A 22,057-nucleotide genomic window follows, 5' to 3' on the forward strand; every position below is an offset into this window, starting at 1 on the left:
GTCTGCACAGGGGTAAAACAAAAAAGACCAGAATAGAACTGTTTCATGTTGAACTACAAAACTGCAGAGGGAGAAGGAGACAGCAAGAGAAATAAAAAAAAGTGGGCAGCTTTCATCATTGGGACCAGGCTCTATTGATTCTGACAGCTTATCAACATCAGTGCTGAAGGGAGAACAACTAGGAGTACCTGAGTGTGATACGGGTTGAAACACTGCTGAGGCATGGAAGAATGACCTCACACACACACACAAACACACACACACACAAACACACCTACACACACACACACACACACACACACACACACCCCTTGATTTCTGATTTGGCTAAAAGCATTGACAACTGAAATAGCGCTGACATGCACCTATTATGAGACTCGGCCGGGGGAAGTGTTGACCTGAACACTGGCTGAGAAAGCTATCTGGTTCCATTGCTGCTGTACATTGGCTTTGGAGCTATCTTTTTGTCCACTTCTCTTACCAACACACTTAAATTAGTTTGGAGGAAGGAAAAGAAAAAAACAGCAGGCTCTACTTTACCAGCTGTAAAACTAATTTCAGAATTGTTGCCAAAGCGACTGAAGAACAGATCTGGTCTCACTTGGATTTGTCGGCACTGAGGCAAAGCGGAGGCACCAGATTTGGCAAGAGGAAGGCAATGTGTTAATGAAAACACTAAAGGGGGGGGGGGGGGCTAAGACTGCTGGCTGTTAATGATAAGTGGTTTGGAAAAAAAAAATCTTTCAAATTAGACCGTCTCTGATTTTTTTTCTTTTCCCACAGAGGCACAGTCGAAGTGCATCGCTAACTGGATCAAATGTCACATACAATATAAACCAAGAGCGGGGATTGAGCCTAAAAATAGCTGCAGGAAATTGGCAAAGCCATTTAAGAGAGGAAGAGTGTCCCAAAAAAGTTTTGGAAATAGACATACCACAAGTGTCTGGTTGGCACCGACGGCTGTTTGACAGCAACGATGGCCCCTCCTTTGTCCAGGAACCACACATTGTGCTCCTCTTCAAAAATCTAAACAGAGATATGGAGAAGTTTTTCATGATAGCAATGATGCAAAAGGCAAAATATTGCTTTGGAAATGTGCATGAATCCATGGCAATTACCACTCCCTAAATAATATCTGAGCAACCATAGAGATTTCCCAACATGCTGAAGACTATGTGTGTGTGTGTGTGTGTGGGGGGGGGGGGGGAGCGTTATATATTAGGTTTAGGGGGTTAGAGTAATGCTACGTTTTCAACAAACCGCGTGATTTTACTCGCCCAACTATGTGTAGTTTATTTGCGACGTAGAAGGGGCATGGCTTATCTTTGTGGCTTTACTCTGTGGATACAGTTATCATTTGCACCATGGACGAAATAGCCACTATCTCCGCTTCATACTTGTTGCGGACATCCCATATATGTCGGAACATCTAACGCCCTCATGCCTGGGTTCATAACATCGCCCTTTAGGCTCACCCAGCTCGGTGAATTTCACCGACTATGTCGTGATAACTGCCGCTTCCAGCACTGCTCGTGTAGCAGCAGCCAAACAAATTCGACAATTGGATGTGGGGAAGATGTTGAATGTTTTCCAAACCCAATATTAAACCACAGCTCCAGAGCCTTCTCTTCTTTCTGTTGATAACACATCTGGTGCTCTTACGGTGATACACTTTGACTTGACGTGTTATCGGAGGACAAGCAAGTGATGCTTATACCACCGTGTCAGAATGCACAACACCAGGATCCAGTAAAGCTGCTCAATGGAATTCACCCTTCATTTAATGTATTTACAACTGTGAGAAATCCAAAATGTCACAAGAAAGGGCTTTGTGTGAGCTTCACACATGTACATGTGGAACACTTCACAAATGACTCAACACATGTATATATGTCTTACTGTTGTTTTCATATTCTTTATTGGAATTCCTTTATATTCATGTTGTGCAATACTTGCTTTTATATTGTTAAATCATTTCATGTCATGCACTGAATCACCAAAGCACATTTGCTTGTATGGGAAAACCTATTTGGCTATAAACCATAATCCTATGTGAATTGTGATTCTGACTGATCTCGGTAGAAAGCTCACCTGTCTCCAGCTATTGCCGGCATCAGATGATATGAACATGCCCACGTTGTTGTAAGACAGCTCCGCTCCAATGTTCCCTGCAGAGGGAAATGCCAACAGAACACATGAAGGAACAAAACTGCAGATCCCAGAGGTAAAGGGCCGTGTGTTTGAAATGTGTGCTTCTGCGAATAATCCACTCCTCTGGCTCCATTCCCAGTTTGGACTTGTCGCCTTCTATCCGCGTGGCGAACACAGAGAAGACCTGAGGTTAATTCCCACGGATGCCTGTATGAATAGAGGCAACATAATGCGAGATGCGGAGGAGGGCGGATGCCTCCTCGATCTGGCGGTTTGCAGCGTTGCGACACGCGGCCTCGGAAGCTTCTTTCTCGGTTGATCTGCTCCATGATCTTGGCCACGGCTCAGTAGATGGGGGGGTGTTTGATCTTGATGGTGTTTGTCATGTTGGTGAGATGATCTCTGCACCAGCTGACGTCTTCAAAAGGCCGCAGTGGAAAAAGTGGATCACGGTGCCAAAGCGAAGGCCCGGCCAGCAACACATCAGATGCACAAAGACACACACTCTGTGCAAGCGTGCATGTGCGTGTGTGAGTGTGTGTGTGTGCTCAGCATTCTCACGATCCAAAGATAAACACACACTTGCATATGAAAGTGCACACTCTCTCAAAATAAACACATACACACACACATACATACATACAGCAAAAGGTATACTTTTTTCCTTCTGCCAGGGTGCCAACGCGTCATCTCACGCCATCTCTCTTCTTTGCTTCATCTCTTTCAAACGTTCCTCCACTTTGCAGGGCTCACAGACACTGCACGACACACACACTGGCCCTTTCTTATTATGGGCTGGGTGATGTGACATCAAAGCAGATGGACATGTGATCTCAACCATCTTTTCCCATGGAAGAAGTGGAGATACTCCGGTGCACTGTGCCCAGTGTAGCTCAAAGAGTCCCTGAGACAGAAGCTGAAGTGTGTGTGTGTGTGTGTATGTGTGTGTGTGTATGTGTTGGGGTGGGGGGGCGTTGGAAGCCGGCTGGAGGTTCATAGTACAACTCATGAGCTAAAATAGACATTTGTAAATCCAAAGAAGGAAGGCGGTATTGCCAGGAGAAAATAAATCCTTACCACAAAGCAGTTGCGATAGTAGAAACAAGTCGCGTGAAGTGGTTTGTTGCGAGTCTTTTCTCTTACCTGTGGCCACTATGATCCCTGGTGCAGAGTTCTTGGTGGAGATTGTTCCTGACAAGTAAGGGTTCTCGGACATCTGCAGTTGGAGATGAAGTGAACAGAAGGGCTGCAGAAGAAGAACGTGAAGGGGGACATGTCATGAAAGTACCCACTGCCTGTGCACATCCGTTAGTGTATCTGGAATGTGAGAACAATAGTAATATGTTTTTTAAGCATCAGAAATCGCAAAACAGAAGTATGTATCTAAAAATGCAAATATGTCCCATTCCAGTGAAATAGACATTAAATAGATTGACAATTTTGAGAAGAGAGGCATATTCATATTAAAACGGTCATTTGCACATCAATCTGTCTACATGGTGATATACTTTGTCGAATTACATTTACAGAAAATATTGTATAAATAAAAAAAATGTTCGCTGTGAAATCGTGAATTTCACAACCATTTATAAATAATAAGGTTGAAACAAAATTGTAGTGCAAAACAAACAAACATCCCAACACAAGCATGATTCATTCATTAGTCTCCCAAACAGAACCCACTGTGTCTTCATACATTTGTGCTCGCATTTAATCTGTCATTAATACAAAGAGGGATGGAATTTTCATTGAATGAAGGCAATTCCCCGGGGACGCACACAACAGGACACAATAAAAAATGTTCACAGAACAGAAAAAAACGAGTGTGTCTCCTTTCATCTTTGCAGCAGACAGCGTGTCACACTGGAGTACGGACATCAAGGGCAGCGGGACTAAACAGGGCAATCAAAAGGAATCTACGGCGGTAATTAAAATGTCACATGGATGCATAATCACAGGAAACCTGAGAGCCACGCCGCACGGCCGCAAAATCACCTCCGAACCAGCACGCAGCCCCCCTAATGTCTCCTACATGAGTCCTCCCAACAGTTGGCTTCAGCCGGAGGGAGGCCCTCTAATGAGCAGCGACACACTGTCATCACAATGCAGTGGAGTAGATCTGCCAACCTTCATCATTTACTAAACACACCATCCTATCTTAAACACTAATGCAAGCTGAGCAGGAAACGGAAACACTAACCTGTCACTGGATTATGTTCTATTAGTTCATAACATCTGATTGGAAATCAGCTTGTTTCTTCTTTGCAGCTTTTTACGACAGGAAGGGACTGGCGAGGTAAAGTGCATGGCCAGTTCAGGCCCACTTTCTAATACATCTAACTGCATAGATGGTCTGTAAGTTTTACTAAAGGCTTCATCAGTGGATAATACACCAGTTGTTAATGCTTTATAAAGCAGTTACAAGCCATTTATTAACAATAACTATTAATATTAATGTGGCGGGGCCTTCGGGGGGAAATGAGAGGGAACCAACAGCGCCACCTGGGGAATTGCACCCTAGAATTCTTAAGGCACAAAACTTTATTACTGATATAATAATTAGTTAAGGGAGGAGCCAACCTGATGGCTGCATTCACAACCCTGCACTCTGTGCTTCTTTCTCTGGGGAGCACTCACCACCACACATAGTTTGGTATTGATAGTGTTAATCAAGGCATTTCTATCCAGATGCCCTGCATCTTATTTCAGAGAAGAATGAACTCAAGAGTTAACAGCTTGAACTTCAAACTGGTAAAATATGCCTTTGGTTAATACTACTATGAAAACACATTTACATACAATAGTTCCCACTCCATGCATTGAGTGTTACAACAATCTGTTGTGCAGAGAGAATTTGTGACACTGCTGGTGGCACTAAGACACCACATCCTGCATGTTTAAGCCATACTTATGTTTTATTACGAAGGCATTGTCTGTTCTGTAAAACAACATTGACCTGTCACTTGATTAATCAGTCATTTTGAAGTTTATATAAAAAAAACTTGTCTGCACAAGATGGTGATTACAGTTATAAAGCATTCCGAAAATATATATATATATATATTAGGGCTGTGAAACGATTACAAATTTTAATCAAATTAATCACAGGTTTCTGTGGATTAATCATGATTAATCACATATTACCGATATTCTCGGTATATTTTTGTGAGAATATAAAGATTCATGATAAAAGACGGAAATATACATTTATACACAGGGGTGCACATAACTTGCTCACCAGTGCGCGCGCCGACATCGGAGCTCTGCCGCGCGCGAGCCGAGAAGAGTTGTTGACGGGGGGTGGGGGGAGGGGGGGGGGGTGCAAGTAACTTTTTTTCGTCCCGATGTGCGCGCACATGCCGGCATCGGAGCTCTGCGGCGCGAGACGGAGATCGGAGTAGAAGCTCATTCTGCTCATGCGTTAAATGCGTGAAAAAAAATTAACTAATTAATCCTGTAATTTAATCATAACGTGTTAACGCGTTATTTTTCACAGCACTAATATATATATATATATAGCCATGATCTTTCAATGCTAAAAGCAGATTGTAACGCTTAATTAGTATGTGTTTGTATGCATGATAGTCATTGGCGCCATAGAACGTGTTGCCAAACATTTTACTGGAACACAAACATGGAAATGATGGAGACAACAAGTCTAAAAATATTCTCCCCAAAATCCAAATGCTCAAGTGCTGAAACTCAAATGTGTGTGTCGTCAAGTGTAAAGAGTGGAACCGCTCCACGGACAATGACCGGGGAGAGATGTTCTAGATGCCACTGGCAGCACAGGGGAATGTTCTGAGTGTATCGGGAACCTTTTCTGTTCCACTGCAGAAGGCACTAGAACAGAATAAAGCTCATTTCGGTAGAAAAAAGGAGAATAACAACTGTTTGGCATTCATACTTAAAACTCACTGCCCTCTCGCTGGCTTTGAGAGTACCTCCTGTTCACTAATATTGACTGAACTTTCCTAAGCCATGGAAATAACATATTGAAATTTCCCAATACGGTGAATTTGCCCTTAAAAAGCGATCTCTCAACCACTATCAACCAATAGAAAAAATTTATTAGTTAAACCAGTTATGAATATAGGCCTCTTACAATGTGATACAATACATTTTAAACGATCTTTAAAGATAAGCAGCAACGGCCTTTTAGCGAGACACTGGTATCTTACCAGTATGCAGTGGATGTCGTTTCCATCCAGGTCGGTGGTAGGAGCCTGCAGGAGCCTCCACTCCCGGCCTTTATTGTAGGTCATGTAGGTCTTGACCTGGTTGTCCTGCCTCTTGTTAGCGATCAACATGCCTTTGATTCCCGCCACCTGCCGGACACAGACGCACACAACAGGTTGAGCCTGCATCTTTACCCTCTTCCACAGCACAGTGAACCTCTCCCATGACAGCCCAGTCCTCAGAGGTGAAGCGTGCCCGGTGCTCACAGCGGAAAGGGCATGTTGTGTATTGAGGTGGCAATCTTCGCCACACGAGCTCAGCCAAATGCAAATGGTGTGCTTATCCTCTCTGGCGGCAATTTTTCTGAGGGAAAACATCGGCAGAGCCGGAGGCATTATTTTATTATGTGCTATCTGCAACTATATCCTTACACATCTCAGCAATCCTGACTGGACGAAATCATTCTTGTGACAAGTGACACCTTGTCTTTTCTATCAATGAGTTGAACCGGCCCAAACACACATTCATGCATGCACCCCCCTACACGCGCACACACACACATATACACAAACACACACACACCTCCACATACTTCTACACCTCCACGCTCACACACACCTACACACGCACACAAACACATGCACATACACACAAACACGTGCCCCCCCCCCCCCCCCCCCCCTCACACACACACAAACAACTCTCTTCCAAACTCCTCCCTGCTAGTTGTCTCTCAGGTTTGATACATATCCCTTAACTAAACCAAAGCGTGCTCCATGCAATGGCGAGGACAGAGTCACTCCAAACGGTTGCCATAGTGATGCGCTGCATTCCCTCCCTGAAGGATGCGCGTCTGTTTAAGTGACTCTAATAGGCAGCCCATTTGACATCGTCATAGAAACATGGCACTCTGGATGGATGCGGCTAACGAGGGTCCTCACATCGTCCTCCAACCCAACCTATCAATTATTTACTGCACCCGATCACAATGGCACGCACACACATCTGCACACAAGCAAGGAGAGCACCGTGCCCCGGCCAACACACATTCCTCTCCATCCATTACTGCCGCCGCCCACACTCTACCTTCTTGACAACAAAGTGAAGGACGCGGGCATAGATCTCTATTTTACAGCGGGGATTACGCTCGGCGATGCAGCACTAAAGGAATACTTCCACTTTTTTATCTTGTGGTTTGGGCCGTCTTGGTGCAGTGCCAAGGTGCCATTTGCTGAATACTTTGCAAGTAGCGATGAAAAGAAGGAAGGACATTATGCCCACAGCATGTGATCAGAGACAGATAGTTTAATTAATCTCTGCTACCATGAGAAAAGCACGAGTCAGATCTCTGACCAGGCAGTCTTTTATATTATATTTCTAATGTTCTAATTTTCCACACAGTCTGTTTTAATGCAGAGGACAACACCTCCGAAACTGTGTTTGAAACGACTCCCAGCATGCATCTCTATCTGCTGCAACTGTTAAACGCACTGGACTCTGCTGACTCAATCATATCATTGGCAGGAAGTTCTGAAATAACAAAGTGGGGTGACTTGATTGGGCATCATTTACGGCACATGACACTTATATAGATATCTCATATATATATATATATGTATGTATATATAATGTGTATATATAATGTTATAATATAATATATAAATATATTATATATAAAATACAGGCAACAATGTTGCCTGTATTTGCATCATCTGAAATTACCAATCAATAATGAACTCATTAATTTAATTTAATTCAATATGAATTGAATTAACTGTACCAGTGAACCGTAAACAAATTCCTGTTATTGTCATTTCAATGATTCTCCTGTCAGTTAGTTTCAACAGCCTGTGTTTGCATTGCTTGTTTTCTGAAGGAAAAATGTGCTGAAACTCTTTAAAATACATTAGTCTGTTAGCTCTTTTTGTACTCCTAAACATCCGCTTGAGTGCCTGGAATTAACTTTTTTTTTGCCATCCTTTGAAAAGGATTTATTTCCCCCCTTATTGGCGGACCAATGGCTGTCAGGTACTCAAGAAGCTTTTTTTTCTTTTTTATCAATACTGATCTCAAGTTCCTGGAGGCCGAGCTGACATCTTCCATTTGCTTTGTCAACCCCACAGTCGAAAACCCCAAGTTTTAAAGATATAAAAAACGTTAATAGTTCTGGCTTTTAATGAGAAAAAGCCAGAACCAGAGCATATTTGTGATTAATGACCCACCTCAATATAGAATGTATTATCTGTTTCAGCTTCATTGTTCTTACAGCTGCATCACAGCGAAGACATAACAAAGACCATACAAAGTTGTTGTTGTCGTCGTGGCTCACATTGACAACGCATTTTCCCATCGCACACACAAAGCAACATTAGCATTGGAGTTGTGTTTGCACGGGACAAATAATTTCCATATTAACTGCCCTTTTAGTTTTGTTGCCATCTCAATCAATTCCTGAAGGAAACCTCCAGATATCCTGGTTGTTTACCAGCCAGCTGTTCAGTGATGAGCCGCAGCGTTAAACTAAATCAATGAGCTCAATGATGCCAAATAAGGATGAACAGGTCGGTAAAGCTGGAGGGAACCGACGACAGTGATTGATCTCTGCCCATTGGTCAATACAAGGGACCACATGCATAGTACACATGTTAATGTGATCCAGTGATGAAACTAAACAATTGATTGATTCAGCTTCAAATATGTATCCTGCCGAGCGCCACTATATTATTCACTTGAAAGGGATTTCAAAGTGCTCCATCCATCGGCGTGTTGCTGCTGTGATTGTAAGCAGTTTTTTCTTTTGAGAGTTGCTGATTTCCATGGACCTGAAAAGATCACACAAGAGGAAAAAAGGCACGTGTCCATTTCAAAAATGTTGAATAGATTAAAAACATGGCTGCCAATTTGAAAACTATTCAGTGAGGTGGAAAATCATTTTTGAAATGGTAGTTATTTAGCGTGAAGCAATTTAGCATTCTATAATATATTACATGGCTCATATTTTTAATCACAGCGTTTAAGAGTTCTGGCAGAAAAATAAAATAAAAACACAAACATAAAGTTCTCATATCATCATAAGTATCAGCATCCAGATAATTTCGAAACGACTACAATGTAGTCAATCAATCATTCATAGCTGTTTATAGCCACTCATAACATTCATGATGTCTGATGCAGTGCAACAGGGCCAATCAGAGCAATTGCTGCAGAGAGAGCCACCTGCTAAAGCACCTCTCAGATTAAGGGGAAGTTTAGTGGGTGATGTTGAGCCCTGATGTGTTCAGATAATCCGTTTGCACAACAAAGGCTCATGATCACGGAAAGTGCCCTCAACCAATCTGACTGACAATTAAGTAATTCCTCTAATTTGGGAGATGATTGTGCAATTGTCTCCGTGGAAATAGCATCATTTGTTTCAGAGAAGAGGATGCAGCGGAAGGAGAGGCCCTCTGGGAGGAGATATGGCTTCTAAGGAAAGAACAAAACAACTTCCACATACTTCGCTGTCTCCCCTCTGGTGTGACTGGAGCTGTGTCTTCTCTCTGGAACATTAGGTCTGTGAGCTGCAGTTTGTCAGGGTCTAACAGCAATAAATGAGATGAGTTCCACAGCCTATATATTACCCGCTGTAATGGATCGGATTCATCAGAGACAGCAGTGTGTCATCCATCTTTTGTTTAGGTTCTGATCACGAGTGGAGCTGTGACCGTGTGACAAATGTAATTAAAGCGCAGCATCATTTCCTGCTGCACGGTGAAATGCCTTTACTGCCGCATGGTTGGGGAGCTGCACACAGATACTGCGCATGGAGAGGTAATGGCATTGTTAATTACCACACTGCCGCCGGCCAGTATCTCACTTCCTTCACTCTCTCAGTCCCACCTGTCAGGGTAGGAGTGATAAATTGGCTGCACCAGGGAGTGGAGGAGGGAAACTACCCTGCTGGGCATGCCAATGCAAACACATACGTTGGCTATCCAGTTAGCTAACAAGGTCATTAAAACTCCAGAGGTGCATGGCACTGAGCCCCACCAGGGAGACGAAAGAGAACGCACACCTGCAGGTAAAACAGGATTATGTTACAAAAACTCTACACAAGGCAAAGTCATTACCCCGTGACATCAAGCTGCACTGATCAATCTGTTTATGTTAAGAGCTGTTACACTACCTCGACAGACAACGTCAGTGGACCCAGTGGAGCGTTAAACAACCCAAGTTGAAAAAAACTAAAACATAACTTAATAATAATTACAGTTGTCGGCAATGACGATCTTCATCCAGTTGAGCGAGGCAGCCGCTATGCGCCGCTCGCACAGGAAGTGTGGTGTTAAAGGTCTCCGACTTCCTCCAACGATGGTCCTGAAATATTGTCGCTGTATGGCAGAAAGCTTGTTTCTCCATATTCATTACATTTTGGTTCATACATTAATGCTAATGGCTGCCCGATGTCCTTCTGTGGGTTTTTCAAATATTTCACAAATAAAAACTATTAAAAAGAGCATGTGACTAATATCTCTATACTCAGCTGATCCTCAAACCGATGGCAACGCCTCATATCTCTACCCTGCTGCCTTTTTGACTGAGGTGCCGCTCACAACAGAGCTGAAGATCAATCATAATGATGCAATTTCCTTTGACTTTGTATCAGGCCACGGTTTATAACGACCAAGCAATATGTCTACACCATCTTATGGGTGTGTTTGTGTGTGTGTGTGTAGGTGTGTGTGTGTGTGTGTGTGTGTGTGTGTATATGGGGTTCTGCTGCTAGGGCTGTGTATTGGCAAGAAGCTGGCGGTACGTATGTAAGCAAGGCGACATAACGATACAAAATAACGTATCTTATTAATAACTATCTTTGGGAAAACTGGATGTGGGTGGTCTGCAGTCTGGCCAGGGATTCTGGAAGTTTCCCTCCACTATTTGTGTGTGGCAACATGCATGTCCCTGTACTTAATGGGTGATCTTAAGAAGCAGTGATAAATCAAGAACCCCTATAACTTCCCATAGATTCAATCAATAAAATCCTCCATGGGGGACCAGTTTCATCAGGTTCCTACCTCGTACAGATCCAGCATCTGGTTCCCTCCGAGGCCCCTCGTGGTCTTGACATTTTCCATGGCCAAAGTGAAGTAGATCCCTCTCGTGTCAGACAAGTAGAGGTTGTAGGTATCGTTCTGGTTCCACTCCTGCACCGCAGCAAACACCTGCTTCTCATCGGTGCTGACAATGTGTAAATCCTATCAGGGAGCAGAGAGAGATTAAGAGGAGTTATGAGTGGAAGTGGAGAGATGATGGTTTAGAACATGTTGACCCCTGTGGGACTGGTCATGGGATCAATGCTAGTAATGAATTGGGGCTCACTCTCAGTGTGGAAAGTATGACTTTAAAAGCACATGTTCGCCAGCTTTTGAGGGGAATCAAACTGAAACAGAAGTGTGGTGACATGCCTGTAGCTTAACACATTTTTAACCAATCGATGTCAATTTTACCGCTGTGACAGCTTCAAATTCAAAAGATCTCAGCAATAGGAATAGGAAGACTTCATTATTTCTTTGATTAATTAACACTAAAATAAAATAATAAATGCTGCAACTTACCTTAGGCAGGGAATATTTGGGTAGTTTGATTTGTATAAAGGAGTCTCTCGTGTAGGACACATAATAGGTCGCTCGTCCTGATGTAGGAACCTACAACACATCAAGTACAATTGATTTCAGACACTTATTATTCCATAAAAGGGTTTTGTCTATTATCTAGCGCTTTGGTTGTATATGAACCTTGTTTTCGCAACACTATGCTTGTATTTCCAACAAGTTCTCGCTCCCAACTTCTCAGTCTCTTCTTGTTTGGTCAGTGGCCTTCACACTATGACACTCAGTTCCCGGCTGCTTCTCAGTTTTTGAACATGTCAGTGAATGCGCGTCACTTTCCACTTACATGTCACGGCCTAGTTTTATTTACTTTTTAGGTTTACTAAAGCAACCAAACTACTTGATTAAGTTTAGGTCACAAAAGTACTTAATTAGGTATATAAAACAATTGTGGTTCATATGAAAGTGAGTATGTTTTTTCTACGTCAAATACGTACGCTTGTTGTGGGGCGACCGTGGCTCAGTGGTCGTCTGTCTATCAGAGGATCGTGTAGTGTTAAAATGCTTTGAGTGGTAAGAAAAGTGCATCTACATTACCATTTGTTAGGTAACCTGCTAAATGGTGTGTCGATATCAGATGACCATGTGGCTGTATAAGATGAGTCTGGGGTAAGCCTTCGTTTTAGCACTGTGGTGATGAAGCTCTGAGGCTTAACAAAAGCAGGGGAAACCTTGTATCAAGGCCTCATGTGTAACCTCGTGACTGACAGAATATCATATTTTCTCCAATCAATTAAAGTGGAGGGTGAAAGCACACATCAATCTCTCTCCCCCACTGTGCTGCTGTTTTTCAAGGCGATGCTGGATACACAGGGTTTATCCTTATTTGGGGGGGATTTGGCCATTCTAAGTGTTGCATTGGACGATGCCCTCTCTAGAAGTCAATGTGCTCAGTGGTTTCAAAGTAGACTTTGGTAAATATGTTGTAGGACAATCAATAGTCTCATTATTCTTTGTCAAGAGAAAGCTTTAAGTTGCCTTACCAAGCCGCATCCACTGGCTAAAAATACAAGAAGTCGTCCATAATGGTCTAGACACTTTGCAAACACACCAAGCTTCTGGTGTTTAGCTTATGCAGCAAGGAAACACAGGGCCGCTGGGTGTCATCAGCCTCGAGGACACCGAAGCCGAGCACTTAATACACATAAACACACACATAGAGAGCCAAGTGAAACCGCAGGCCCATAACACACAGTTCCCTGCTATCAATAACATGGAATTCATTATAGGGAAACCTTCAAATTGAACGTGTGGCTCTGCTGAAGAGAAGCCATATCAGTATCAATGTTGAATGACAGGGCTGCTTCTTTTACTGATCTTGTAAGTTCTCTGAATGCCTCTGAAGAGAGAAAACAAGCTCGGAGAGGAAATATAGCCAACTAGCAGTGAGCGGTGCAGAACAGTCTCACATGCAATCCAGTGGAGGAGCAGGAGATCGATTGCAGGGTAACCAGAGGCGGTTTGAACTTTAAGAGGAATTGGTATGATTGATTCCCCCCCCCCCCCCCATCCCTTTCAGAATCTTTCGTCTGTGACGCATACGTGTTCAAATGTGGGTGTGCTGGAATTGAGGGGGAGGATTAGGTCGAGTGGCCGTGAGTTTACCTGAAAGACGTCGGAGAGGTCAAATAGGACTGAAAGATCTTCGGAGAACAACTCTATCTCACTGATCTTGTAAGAGCTGCAAAGGGCTTTCCTGTTGATAGCTCAGGTAGGTAGGCTTCTGAAAAAGCCCTGTTCTCTACAGAATGGAACATGTACTGGGATGAAAGAGCTGGAAGAGCACAAGTACAACTACTAGTACCATCTAACTGCTGCTAGGGTTGTGTATTGGCAAGAAGCTGGCAGACCGTACATAAGCAATGATATAATGATGCGAACTAACTCGATCCTTTTTCGGAAAACTGACACCTCCGTATGCATAAACTATGGAACAGTAAACTTAATTTAATCACAGTCATACAGAACATACATCCAACATCAATGCATTAGTTGTATGCTGTGTTTTTTAGAATCAGTACATTGACATGATATAATACATATATAAAGAAAATAATCATTATTTTCTTAACCTTATAATATGAGTAGATGAAATCAAGCATACTGATAAGTTGGGAGTCACGAGGTGTACTTTATTCAGCAATAATGTCCGAGTGCGCACTCAAGATAACAATAACGGTAGATTTGCCCGACCATTAGTTGTCAGTTCAAGCTCGACAGTTATCAAACATGTTTCTGTGAACTTTGATATTTCGGGGGGGATGGCTTTAGATGAGTGGTTAACCAAAGAGAATACTTCAGGTGGACGTCATGCTACCAGAGAGAAGAAAGAAAGTGAGACCTATGAAATGTTGCGCAACGAAAAAACACTGTCAGTCCAACAAAGTTGGCCATTAACTGCTTCACTAACTGGTGAAGAGAAACAAGTAACTAGACCTGAAGACCAGAACCAGAGACGCTATGAATGAAATACTGTGGGGTGATTTATATGGCACTGTGTGCAATGTAAAGGGAGACCACTAGGGGATCAGCAGCGAGCTCTGAACGTTGAGTCGGTGCTGGTGTTTGATTGATGAAGTGCGTTCACGTCCGCAAACAATGTTTTTGTTGGTGTAAAGATCCGTAGACGTCGGGGACACGACAAAACAAAGTCGGTAAAGTTGGAAAGATATTCACAGATTTGGACTTCCCGGCTGTTTGTCTGTTGCAATAGCAACTGTTGCATAGCAACTGACAAATAGACGGGGACTATTTTCTATCGGCTACTGAAATGCGATACACAATGTTTGGTGGCGACAAATATCTTGTACTGAAAAGCAGCTTACTATTTACTTACTATTTATAATGTTGAATGTCTTGAAGAGGAAATTAATGACAAAACAGTACTGCCTCTCGTACCTTATTGCTTAATTAACTGCTACTACTGAATATAATAACACATAGCAGAATGTATTCATTTAATGTCCTAAATATATTAGTAATATATATATATATATATATTCTGTAAAATACATACTGTACAATAAAGTTTACACGGTTTGCACAGGCTGATGGACTGTGAATGTGAACGGATATGCAAAGAATGGATATTCAATTTTAGGTATTTTTGTGGCAGGAAATGGGTATTTTAACTCTCTCGAGCAAGAAAGTGCTCTATAAGTTAAGGAACTGATTTTTTAATAAAGTGAAGTTGGTCAAAATACTGTGTGAGGTGGTGTGTTGGTCGAAGAGCAGCCTTTTGAAGGAGATACAGGTCAGCAGAAAACATAACCTGACTTTTATAACATAACCTTTATTCCTGAACACAGGTGCTGAAAAAAACAGATACAAAGCACAACAACAATTGTTGGAAGTAAATTTGAATCAAATTGAAATTGTTGTGGACCATGTTATTATGCTGACTTCTCCTATTGACTTTTAAATGCATGAAACCTCATTTGCACAATGTCAAAGTAAATAATATTCACGTTTCTGTGTTACATGGAATTCAGGACATTACCATTTCAGGTTTTTCTCTCAAACAAATCATGATTAATATGACACACTGGGCAGTGGCTAGGATGAATATTAAAACTAGACTGGCTTTTACAGCAAAACAAAAAACAAATGTCGAGTTTAATGTAAAATTTGTTTGACATATTTCCTTTGAGCCAAGGTTCTCCATGAGTATGAGTATTAATATGGAATCTTTGACTTAAGAGTGTGAGACTTTTCCCTCATGCACACAGTGTGCTCAGCTGAGCAGCATCATAAGTGAGCATTACCGCATCTGTGGAGTACCTGTTGACATTGTTTGCAGCCAGTTTTGAGTTCTCCACCGCTGTGCAGAAAAATGAGTGTTTGTTTGTTCCCTTCGGCCCATGGGAAGGCTGCCTCAAATAAGTCGAACATAGGTCGTTAAACGCACATCTTAAAAGTGTATTTTCACGAGTGAAAATATGATGTGACTGGGTTGTGTCTGCTGCTGTTTCTGCCCTAGCGAGCCTCATTTTTCTGTGTTGAGCGTAAACTGTGAAGCTGAAAAATGCTCAGTGGGAGCAAAAGCAAACTGTCGGAGAGAAAAATTCAGAGGAAAAGTGGGTGGCCCTGAAATGAGCCATAGTGTCTTTGAGCTCAGTTGGAATGAGCCAGCATTTCCAAATTCCTGCCATTGCTGCTGAAGCTGTTTTGTGTTGACGGCTGGGTTCAACCAGGTAAGCGCCACCAGTCACCAGAGGAGGATATCTCAGAGGATTAGGTATTGGAGCCAAAACAGATTGAGCATCGTGCCAAAAGTGGTCAAAAGTGTCAAAGATATGATAATGGACCATCCAGCAACTGCCATCTGATCTTGGGGGAAGCTGCAATATGTCGAGCCAGATGTCATGTTGCATCTTTATTTGCCATGCCATAAGTCTGGACACTGTCCCGTGGTAAGGTCTAGGACAGCAATCATAGCTTACCCAATGTCTGTGGCTGGTTCCTGGAAGAGAGCCATCTGAGTGGTACACTGGTGCGAGCAGTCAGTGAGGTGAGCATGAACCTGATCCCTAGGTGAAGTTGGTGAAGTTTTCCTGGGTTAGAAAAAGCCAGAGGATGATTGGCCTTGCGAGCAGTTCCATGTTGTCTGCCAGAAGCGCCCTAGCAGCAGGCAAAAGTCTGATTTTGTATCCCTTTTCATCAGCATCCAGCACTCCCAACCGGGAGGAGGGAAAGCGGTCTTTATCCAAGATATCCGGGAAGTTGTGATGGGAGATGTCCAACTCATTCGTCAGCAAAGAATCTTGACAAACTGCCCGGCTGCCATCCCATCACCGTCAATTCGAAGGGCAGTGAAGTCCTACGCTTGGCGCTGCAGCTCCTACGTAGGCAAGTGAGCACAGAACTGACGGCGTTTGGGGGAGCTGCCCCGGTGTGTACAAAGCTTTCTCAGCTTGGATGAAGGTCGGACAGGAGGAAGTAGTTGATCAGTCCGCCGGTACTCCAGCAGACACCACTATGCACTCAAAGAAATTACTCATTGGATGAACTCAATTAAATTGTTGGCAGGTTTTCCATCCAATAATTACATGCAACTCCAACTCAAATTTAGCACATCAGTGCAATAAAATGTAATTAAGTTAGTCCAAATCATTTGTATCAAATACATCTAAAATAAAATAACGATATTCATTAAATGTAATTAATTTGTGTTTGTCCAACTCAAAATATAAACTAACTAACTAACAAAATATGCAAACTCCACACAGAAGGAACGCCCCGACTGGGAATTGAACCCACGGACCTCTGGCTTTGAGGCAACAGTGCTAGCCACTACAACACCGTACAGCCCTGAAAATGTCTGCACCTCATACAAACAACTGATTTTCAGCTGGCGCATGCGCAAAGGGTAGTCCTCAATGAAACACATTTATTTTGAGTTGATATGCGCACCATCTAACCTAAATAAATCTAATAAATTAAAGTATTCATACATTTTGTGTTACACCCATTAAATATAAATATCTATTTTTGTAATTGATTTATTTAAATGTATCAAACAATATTTAAATGTGTCACCTCGAAGAAGGGCTTGAATCGTTTTTGTGAGTGTAACCTAAATAAATCTAATAAATTAAAGTATTCATACATTTTGTGTTACACCCATTCAATATAAATATCTTCGTTTTGTAATTGATTTATTTAAATGTATCAAACAATATTTAAATGTGTCACCTCTAAGAAGGGCTTGAATCGTTTTTTTGAGTGTGCTTCTTCCTCTTCTTTACTTCTTCTCATCAACTGCTTGATGCTGGAGAAAAAATGGGAGCAGAACTATGGTCCGACGGTCGTTAAATGTTGCAATTGCAGATAGGAGTACATATGTAGAGCACAGGGGCGTCACAAAGAAGTTTCACAGTTGAGAATGCACGTATGGATAAACCCAATAGCCACAACTCTTATAGGGCCAAGTCTATAGAGCTCTATTGTGTAAAGTACAGTGTTTTTAAAACGTCCTTGTGTTCTATTTAGAACATTCTTTCCGAACTCTCTTTTAGAACCCTCTTTTAGAACCCCCTATCTGCAATTGCGACATTTAACAGACAGCTGAGCATAGCTCTTTTCACGCTTTTTATCCAACCATCTACCTCTTTATATTCTTTACTTCTTCACATGTTGACTGCTCAGTGAACTTTCTCACCCTTTATATTATGTCAGATGCTTTGAGTGTCTAATATGTACACTAATGGATTTACATTGGAGTTATTTAAGCGTGTCTCATATAGATGCTAACGGTCACCCGGGTACATCCGTGAGCTGCGCTCACTAAATATGGGGCTACTTGTGGTTCCTAGAGTCCTAAAAATTAGGATGGGAGCCAGAGCCTTCAGTTATTAAGCTCCTCTTTTATGGAACCAGCTTCCACTTTCAGTCCGGGGGGCCGACACGGTCTCCACATAAAACTACTCAAAGCTGGGTTTAGCTTGTGATTCCGACTTTGTTTAGGGTTTCCTGCCCCATCTTTGTCCCGAGTAGCCTTATTACTAGGGCTGCAACTAACGATTATTTTGATAATCGATTAATCGGTTGATTATTTTATCGATTAATCGGATAAAAAAACAAAAAAACATTCATTTTCAACCCTTTATTCAAAACAGGGTCCGTACGGTCATGGAAAACCTGGAAAAGTCATGGAATTTTTAAATGGCTATTAGCAGGCCTAGAAAAGTAATTGAAAAAATAAAATCCCAAAATATTTGGAAAAGTAATGCAAATTTGTTTTATTCAAATGTTAATTTACACGGTATATATACGGTATGCTTTGGAATTCTCATTGTTAGTTTAAATACTACATCTTCTCACTTTGTCACGTATAGACAGAGTTTTCACAAAATGTTTAATCATGGAAATTTGGTTTAGTCATGGAAAGGTCCTGGAGACCCACTGGTCACCATGGTGATGAACCCTGTTCACTGGTCAGCATGTGGATGAACCGTCACAAACAGACTGACAGCTTTACTCTCCTGAGCAGTGGTCCCCATGTGGTCCGGCCCCCTGAACAATATCAGAGACGCGTTCAGATTTATTATTTTTTTCACCTGGCCCGCTGCCGTTGAGATTGCAGTGAGACGCGGAAAAAATGTGAAGTGGTGCTCTTTGCAATAAAACATCTTTGATGGGACGTGTCGCGTCTCGGCCAATCAGCGTTCAGATGTCGACAGCGTTTGGGAAGTTAGGTTAGCTTGAATGTTAGTCCGCTACATCTGCTGCTGTCACGCTGCACGGTGTAGCGATACTAACAAAGTACCCGTACGTTAAAAACGATGTGATTTAGCATATCTTTAGTATCGATACTTCATTAAAAGAGCGCACGATCAGAGCTCACGCGCTGCTCCGCTCCGTTAAATGTTGTCTGCAAGCGCAGCGCTCACAAAGAGTGGCGTCGTGGTTTATCTCTGTTGCCTTTCTCTGTGGAAAAATATTTTCCGCTATCCGCGACGGAATAAATAACCACGTTTTCTACGTTATACTCTTGTGGAAATGCCACACACGTCGTGACATGTAGCGCCCTGGTGTCTGGGTTCATAACGTCACCCGGAGGCGCACTTAGCTCCGTGAATGTCTCCGACTACGTGAATGACTTCCGCATCCAGCGCCACGTGAGCAGCAGCAGCCAATTAGATTCATCAACAGAGGAGCAGCTCAGCGCTGATTGGCTCTCACAATGCAGCGTTCCGTCTCTCCTCTCCTTCGGCTCTGGTTTCTCCTGCTCCGCTCTGCGCTCAACTCAACTTTGTTTATACTCCGTGACTTATTGAGCGCCGTAATAATCGCGCGACACAACGAATCGATAATGAAATTCGTTGGCAACTATTTTAATAATCGATTTTTATCGATTCTTTGTTGCAGCCCGACTTATTACTATAGTTGTTATCCTTCCCGACATGTGTAAACGTGTGTACTGGCCAATATTGAGTACAAAAATAACAGCAGTGCGTTGAAAATATGTATTTCTAAATATTAGCTTTTTTTATGGAAATCTTGGCATCAGGAGTTAATTTGTGTATTTATAACCTGCAAAAAGCTAGTGATAGTGTTCCCTCTCTAATATATATTACATATAGCTGTGAAAACATGTCCTTCAAACAGCTGGATTTATTAAAGTGTCTCTCCTAAACTCTGAACAAAATTGAGCAGCGTTTTACAAGGTTACACTTAAAATCATCATCATTGCTTCATAATTCAAATTTTATGATTTAATAAATGCAACCTCCTTTTCTATAGCCGAGCAGCTTGCAAATAACTGGCTCTCCTCCGGGTGATTTCAACACTGATTTGTTGTTGACTATGTAGCATTGTCATGGAGACTAGTTTGATGTAGAGTATGAGAGACACATATTGTTGTTGCAGTGTAGTTGATAAATGGTATGTTACCGTGATATGGGATAGTTGCACAGATTCCGACTCACGGATACCAATCAGGAATTTTAACCGGTATCGCAGGCTTCTAAATTAAAATTAATTTTAAAAAGAGTTGGCAACAAATGTCATTATCGATTTGTTGTGTTGCGCGATTTTTACCCCACTCAATAAGTCTCGGAAAAGTTGAGTTCAGCACAGAGCATAGCAGACAAAGCAGAGAGGAGCAACACAAAAAAGAGAAGAGCGGAGGTAGAGGAAGGACCATAATGCTGCGTTGCGAAAGCCAATCAGCGTTGAGGTGCTCCGCTCGTCATCACTGACGTCGTGCCGTTGTTGATTCCAACTGGCTGCTGGTAGTGATGGAAGCGGCAGTTATTCAGACGTAGTCGGGAAGTCCACCGAGCTGTATGGTGATGTCATGAACTCAGACACGATTTGAAGTATGAAGCAGAAATAATGGTTGATTCTTCCGTGTGGTGGATGAAGGAAATGACTGTTTCAACGGAGATAAGCCACGCCTCCTCTCCGGCTCGAATAGACAACAAATAGTCGGGCGAGTAAACTCACGCGAGTAAAGTGTTGTCAGTTCTGTTTTTGAATAAAGGGCTGGTAATTAATGCTTTAAAAAAAAAATTATCCGATTTATCGATGAATCGAAAAAATAAACAACAAATAATAGATTATTTAAATAATCGTTAGTTGCAGCCCTAGAAATGTCTACACACCATAATCCATCATTGAGCAGGTAGTAAATGAGCCTGACGGTTTAGAGCCGTACCTGTATGAATATGTAGTCATCTTGAACCACCAAAGAGCTGATGTCGATGTATCCGGGGAATGGGTAGTTCCTGTTAGCCTCTGTGCACATTGGAGCTCTGCATGTGACATACTGCACGTCTGTCGCAGAAGAAAACAAACAGAAAAACATGAATTTGATGACAACTGTATGCTTCTCATAGTACACATTAATATGTTGAGCTGCAGGATTAATATCTTATCTATCATACGATATATTGAGAGTGTCTTTGAATGGTAGCCTATTTCTTCGCAATTATAGGCTTTAGATAATAAATGTAGTGCTCGCAAGATATTAATGTTTGACACTTGAACTCTGTAGGGTTGTACCACACTCGTCTATGCAGTCTGACATTTTCTCTGACTAATTTGCCTATTTTTGTATGACCAGATGTATTCCTATCATGTGTAGATACCACAAACAAGCATCTCAGCCTGTCAATCACACCACGATTATGTGAGAAAAAAGTAATGCTTATATATATCTCACAGTGCTGCTACTCCATCATGAAAGGCTGGCATATACAGGACTGTCTCAGAAAATTAGAATATTGTGATGAAGTTCTTTATTTTCTGTAATGCAATTAAAAAAACAAAAATGTCATGCATTCTGGATTCATTACAAATCAACTGAAATATTGCAAGCCTTTTATTCTTTTAATATTGCTGATTATGGCTTACAGCTTAAGAAAACAAATATCCTATCTCTAAATATTAGAATATCATGAAAAAGTATACTAGTAGGGTATTAAACAAATCACTTGAATTGTCTAATTAACTCGAAACACCTGCAAGGGTTTCCTGAGCCTTGACAAACACTCAGCTGTTATAAATATTTTTTTTTACTTGGTCTGAGGAAATTTTATGAGATAGGATTTTAGAGTTTTCTTAAGCTGTAAGCC

The 22,057-nt window shown here is 42.0% G+C and overlaps 1 protein-coding gene across 1 annotated transcript in view; it reads right to left on the reverse strand.

Moving 5' to 3' along the window:
• sorcs3a (sortilin related VPS10 domain containing receptor 3a) overlaps positions 1 to 22,057 on the reverse strand; it is a 259,289-nt gene that overhangs the window by 41,757 nt on the left and 195,475 nt on the right. Inside the window, exons 7-13 of the mRNA XM_056408465.1 lie at positions 21,139 to 21,257; positions 11,925 to 12,014; positions 11,385 to 11,564; positions 6,333 to 6,479; positions 3,295 to 3,397; positions 2,092 to 2,168; positions 935 to 1,026 (exon numbers count right to left, since the gene is read on the reverse strand). Of these exons, the coding sequence (XP_056264440.1) occupies positions 935 to 1,026; positions 2,092 to 2,168; positions 3,295 to 3,397; positions 6,333 to 6,479; positions 11,385 to 11,564; positions 11,925 to 12,014; positions 21,139 to 21,257 (808 nt within the window). The remainder of the gene's footprint in view (positions 1 to 934; positions 1,027 to 2,091; positions 2,169 to 3,294; positions 3,398 to 6,332; positions 6,480 to 11,384; positions 11,565 to 11,924; positions 12,015 to 21,138; positions 21,258 to 22,057) is intronic.

The sequence above is a fragment of the Pseudoliparis swirei genome, chromosome 24, assembly GCF_029220125.1.
Source record: "Pseudoliparis swirei isolate HS2019 ecotype Mariana Trench chromosome 24, NWPU_hadal_v1, whole genome shotgun sequence".
NCBI classification, from domain to species: Eukaryota; Metazoa; Chordata; class Actinopteri; order Perciformes; family Liparidae; genus Pseudoliparis; species Pseudoliparis swirei.